General features: G+C 41.1%; 1 protein-coding gene across 1 annotated transcript in view; it reads right to left on the bottom strand.

Moving 5' to 3' along the window:
* The window catches only part of DLX3 (distal-less homeobox 3), an 18,387-nt gene that overhangs the window by 5,351 nt on the left and 6,850 nt on the right, over window positions 1–6,186 (bottom strand). Inside the window, exon 2 of the mRNA XM_018552723.1 lies at window positions 4,813–5,006. Coding sequence (XP_018408225.1) covers window positions 4,813–5,006 — 194 coding nt within the window. The remainder of the gene's footprint in view (window positions 1–4,812; window positions 5,007–6,186) is intronic.

A 6,186-nucleotide genomic window follows, 5' to 3' on the forward strand; every position in this document is an offset into this window, starting at 1 on the left:
TATATATATAATCTCCTGGTTACCAGTGTCACCAGACATGGTAATGGGACATCTCAAAATTCTGAGTGGTCACCAGAAAAAGAGGTGAATTTGAATTCTTTATCTATATCCTGGTTACCAATGTCACTAGACATGGTAATGGGACATCTCAAAATTCTGAGTGGTCACCGGAAAAAGAGATGAATGTGAATTTTCCAATGTGGACACCGGGACTGGTGACCACTATCTAAAAGGGGAGTTCCCCTCACTTTGTAGAGCTTTCCTCTTGTTGCCTGTTGCATTCCCAGGACAGGAAGTGAAGGAAAATCTCCCCAACGAGACAGCAAAAAATAATGTGACCGAGGTTTTAACCTTTTCTTACTCATCCAAAACTAAAAAGAAAGTTCTAGCTATCCATACACTTTAACACAGGCCCCCTACTGAATCCTACAAATTTACAATGACTTCATCATTAACTTAAGCTGGCCATACACAGATCGAAGTTTGGCTGTTTCCTGCTGAATTGGCCAAAATTGGATCCGTGGTTGGCCCTATCAGCACCAACCAACCTTTATAAAATTCAATGTCAATGAACTTTTGGCCAACAAGGAGTCGGGTGGAAAACTCGGCCAATGAGCTGAAGTCACCATGTGGGTATACTGACACCCGTGCCAGATGTCAGAATACAATAGCTGGTGGTGGGGGATTCCTCTATTCATGCTCTTGAGCATGGATCGTAAATCGAGTGATTTTTCTCATTCAACCAGCTTTTACTAGTAATGCTAACTGGTGGGTCGTGACCCAAAAATGGGTTGCGAGCCCGTGTTCAGTGTGTCCCCGCATGCCTTCCACTTTTCTAGGCGAGAGGCTCCTCTGCCTCCTCCTAGCGCAGCATTGTCAGTTCCCATTCAAAATATGCTGCCTGGTCCCGAGTGTCAGCTTGAGGTGCGGTTCCACAGCAACCAATCACATTTCTGTCCGATTCACATCAGCTTAAAGATGATCTCTGATTGGCTGCTGTCGACCCTAACTCTACCAAACTCTGCATGTTTCAATTGCCCCATCTCAGTCTTATTAAACAAACCATAGATAGCATTTTTTAAAAAAGAGGTACAGTGTAGTTCCTTATGCATTGCTGGTTAAAATATTTGCATTCCTTTAATATATGTTCAAATGTATAATATTTCATATAAAACGAATTTATTTTATAAAACAAATTCCAATTTCCATTTTGTTACACTAGCTTGGAAACCTAAATTGAGGCTGTGACTGGGCATGCTGGGAGCTGTAGCTCTTCCAAGGCTCCACAGCGGTAGATGAGATACTGTATACGGTGTACACAATGACAGTTGCACAACAAAAGACCAAAGTGTTTTGACAGTGACAGCTCTGCCTTGCTTTGTTATTAAATGATGCATGAGTAATAGAGAACGAATGTCATACCTGTGGACAGGTACACACCTGAGCTTGTGCTCACGTTAACCAGATAACACAAATAAAAACATTTGCACTTTGTGTTAAAGTGAAAATCATATTAAAAGGAACTCCACCTTAAAAAAAAAAGTTTGCAGCGCCAGAGTTGTTTAGATTTGTTAATGTCGTTTATTAACAGTTTCATCTCTATGTTTGAAGGTGATGAGATCCATAATCTGGGAGGCAGGTGAGCTCCGAAATCTGATGATTTGGTTTTCATGCCTGCCCAACCATTGACCGCTATCACCCATTATGGTGTGGCCACCCACACTATTTTTATGAGTTATTAGCAGATCGGGACAAACAAGCAAAGCTTGAAGGCCCATGTCACACTAGCAATTCTGTCATCGGTGACCACCTTCAAAGGGTCCATTCAACTTCTTCTATGGTGTTGCTCTCTCAAAGCGAGTTGACCCTACATCTCTGCCAGCTATAAAGATTCTGCTTTTTGGCCTGTGATGAAGTTTCTTCAATTTGGTAAAGTGGCTTCAAGGGTGTCAACAGTGGCAAATTCAACACTGTGACATTGTGCACGTTGGCCATAGATGGTTTTTCATCTTAAATGGCAAGGATGTGCCAACACTTGGTTCATTGGTTGGTCTTGGTTCAAAAACTATTGATAAACTGTCAGATTTCAAGCAAAGTAATCAGTCATTGCCAAGAGAAGTGACCAGTCATTACCAAGAGAAGTTATCAGTCTCAGTGACCCCTTTCTGGTCCTACAAAGAAGAGATGCTGTAGAAGCAGATGAGTGCTTTCCTAGACATCTAACAACAGGATTGCTAGAGTAACGTAGGCCTAAGTGCACACATTTATGGGTTTTTGATTGGCCTATGTGAAGAATCTAGTTATGGAAAGAACGAGCATTCCAGACTGATTCAGCAGACTGTTCAGCAGAAAACTTTTTAGTTGTAAACTCACAACCAAGAATATAACCTTTGGGCCCAGGTCCTACATGATAGGATCTATACAAAATGCTATTTTCATGTAACCTAAACTTGCTTTCCTTCTGTTTGTTGCAGAGTATATAAAGAGACAAACCTGGTGATGCAAGTCAGGACGGTCATCAATTTTATAGGTGGTATTCATTACCTGCCCTGTTCCTTTTTTGCCTTGGCTCTTGAAATATCCAGTATGTCCATTAAAAAACATATCTATATAATGAGGTCAGGACCAGGTTGAATGTATTGGTGACCCACCTTGTTCTGTTTTTGCCTAGGCTTTGAAAGTATTCATAAAGTCCATTATAAAAATTATATCTATATAATGAGGTCTCTTTGAATGCTTTGGTGACCCACCTCTTTCTGCTCTGAAAGTATCCATAATATCCATCAAATATACTGTATATCTATATAATGAGGCCAGTTTGAATGTATTCGTGAAACTGGACCGGTTATTGGCAGATCACTGCAAACATATCTAAAAATTATTTAGATGTTGCTCATTGCCTAGGGAGTCTGTCTAATTATTTATTACAGGTATTTATATAGCGCCGACAATTAATGCAGCACTTTACATAGTTGCACATTCACATCAGTCCCTACCCTCAAGGAACTTACAATCTAAGGTCCCTATCTCACATGCATACATACATAGAGGGCCAACTTAGAACGGAGCCAATTAACCTTCCAGCATGTCTATGATTATCTTCAGGTATCAATCCACACCATTTCTGGCCTTAACCCCCTGACCTCTCCCTGTACATCTAACATGAAATTGGTAATAAACTATCTTTACAGTGTTGATTATAAAGCGTCAGTGCCCCCTCAAAACAAATATTTCCATTTTAGTTAGATGCTGGAGCGTTGAACTACCTGTCAAGTTCTTATATCACTTGGTGGGATCTCTGCTCTGAGTTCTTGGGTTTGCACTCCTATATAAAGGTCTTCCACACTTCATACTAAATATTTATCTATTTTATAGTATGGAGAATGAAACAGATGGAGCTAAAACCCACAAAAGTAGGCGGCAACACCTAAAATTCCCAGATGGACAGGTTGGGAATGAAGGCAGGGAGATCCCAATATCAATGTATCCAAGACATACAAGAAGCCAGGGGCTGACTCGACCCACCTGGCTCCATTCATCATTAAAATATTATTTTGGGGTGGTCCTGCTTTGTTATGCCACGTTTACCAAAAGGTGGAATTGAACTGCAGTCCTCATTTCTGTGTGTCAGGACAAAAATTTGCCAGTGCCAGACCTCTTGGGGGAGTGATGCCTGTGGTATAAAAGGGAGCAGGTGGGGGGATGGGGAACTCTTTCAGAAAACAGATGGAGACCTATAATTTGCTGTCCTCTGAGACCTTGCTTTCTCATGCTTGTGGGCTTCCCCCTGGGAGTGGTAGGATCATGGCAAACATCCATCTGTGTTGTCAATTGTTACAGCTGTACAGCAAGGAGGATCTAGTGTACTTTGTGAGTTTTCAAAGCCTTTGAGTTTAGTGACCAATCCAAACTCAGTTGACTGCAGTCAGATCAGTGAATTTTGATTGGTTGCAAAGGATTATCACACAAAAAGCAACTTGGACACTGCCTTAGTAAAGAAGAACCTTTGCTCTTCTTGAGAAGCCAGTGGAAAGAAATTGGTATCTGGGGTACACGTAGCAACCAAGACTCAGTTTAATGAAAGATTACTTCTCATTGGCTGTTATGGGTTACTGCGCTTTGGGTTAGGACCTCGTCTTTACTGTGTGTTATTTTAGAACAACTCCAGTCAACCAAATCTTTCTATTGTGCGTGTTTTCTGGGGTCAATGGGTGAGAGTTCTGGGTTTCGGAAGAGAGATCTCGCCAACTCACCAGTGATGTCCACTCAAAACCAAAATATGAATCGTAGGTGCAATATAAGGGACGTATACAAAATAAAGCAAAAAGTAAAAGTATGGCTGTTTTCTAATTAAAGGCGATAGATTTCAACATGCAGGAGTAAAAAAAAAAAGAGACCAACGGTGTAATCTAATCCATGACAACCAATCATATTTCTCTTTCACACACATGTTCATTGGGCTGTAAAAACATCAGGCTTGGTTGTTTCGGCAAATACATTTCCACTGTAATTGTATTTTGAATATGCATTTGTCAATATTTAATAAATATATTTTGATATATGTAGCCATTATACATTTGTGGAAGATACTATACATGCCCATACATAGATTTGTGTAGAATGACGAAATCATCGTCAGGCAACACATAGGGGCCCACACCAACCAATCAGAAAATGTTAAAAGCTAAACCCTCATTGGTTATTTGGGGCATTAAACTTTGTACGTCCTCGCTACTCTCTGCACCATCTTAGTCTACATCTGTTTATCACTGCCTGTTGCAGTGTGTTGTCATATACACTTGTTGTCCTTACCTGTGTCTGTGTGAGCCCCAGCTGGGCCGCCAATTCTGCCCTCTCTGGCAGCGCCAAGTACTGGGCCTTCTGAAAGCGTCTCTGCAGCGCAGCCAGTTGGTAACTAGAGTAGATGGTTCTCGGTTTCCGGATCTTTTTGGGCTTCCCGTTGACCATTCGTACCTCCGTTTCCGGCTCTTCTTTGACTGAAACAGCTAGGGAAGAAAGGGGTGAATGAGCACACAAGTCAAAGCTTCTATTGTCTTTTCAAAGTGCTTAATTTGCGTGTTTAAAAAGACTTGCTCCGGGCTATTTTTTCAGATTCGCAAAGTTTTTCTTATGCGATGCACATTAGTCTAATGAAGCGCTTTAATTATGCAATGTTTTCCCCAAAACACAAAGTCTCGGGGAGGTTGAGGCATGACCGGACCCTTTCTATCAGTAGTGTCTGAAAGGAAAGAGCTGGTGTTGTGCTCTAGTAACCATTTATTGGTATATTACTTATATTTATACCAGAAGAAAGGAAAAATCGGACGGGTTGTCATACTCCTACTTTAGTAGGAAGACGCTTAAAGATGAGAGAGGTTTTCCAACAAACTGGGAACATAAAAAGGTAGCCTAAACCTCCTTGGTACCTACATACTCTTGGACCACTATCTCCTGGGTTGAACTCCTGCAAAACACATAGAGCAAACTCTAAACAAGCTATATAGCAGGGGTAACCCAACCTTGGCCCTCAAACTCTGATGAGACTACAAATCCCACCATGCAAGGCAAGAATAAAGCTGCTCTACCTTTCCAGACCCAATACTCCATGGGGACTGTGGTGCTCAGCGTGAATCTCTGCCAGACCCAATCAACAAAATGAAGTGGAAAAGAGCTGGCACTCTTAGCAATCCTCCTAATGACGTTTCTTTATTGAAAAGGCATAAACGCAGCTCCGAAGGGTGCCACAATTCCCACCATGCCTCTACCTGTGGTTGTCAGAGGCTTGCAATGCATTATGGGACTTGAAGTTCCACAACAGCTGGAGGACTGAAGTTTGACTACTCCTGCTAGATAGAATCCAGCAGCTAACAATGTCTAGTATAATTTGATGCTCAGTGAGATTTCTAGAGAGGTCTGTGCCATACTCGCATTATAATTGTGCTTGGTGTATATTGTTCTCTTGTTTTATATAAGAACGTATATCAATTGTGACATGTCTCACATTTTATCTACTCAAATAAAATGAATTAGGTTTTGATATGGTTGTGCAAATGTAATATGTTCAGAGTTGGTCTAAGTCTCATTTTGGGGTTATAAGTTTTTGATATGTGATAACAAGCTATTGTCAGAATGAAAAGACTTGTTATGACCCCTAGTGTAGCACTAAACAGCTGATGCTCAGTGTTG

Source organism: Nanorana parkeri, unplaced genomic scaffold (genome assembly GCF_000935625.1).
Source record: "Nanorana parkeri isolate BGI_ZX_2015 unplaced genomic scaffold, ASM93562v1 scaffold96, whole genome shotgun sequence".
In the NCBI taxonomy this organism is placed as follows: Eukaryota; Metazoa; Chordata; class Amphibia; order Anura; family Dicroglossidae; genus Nanorana; species Nanorana parkeri.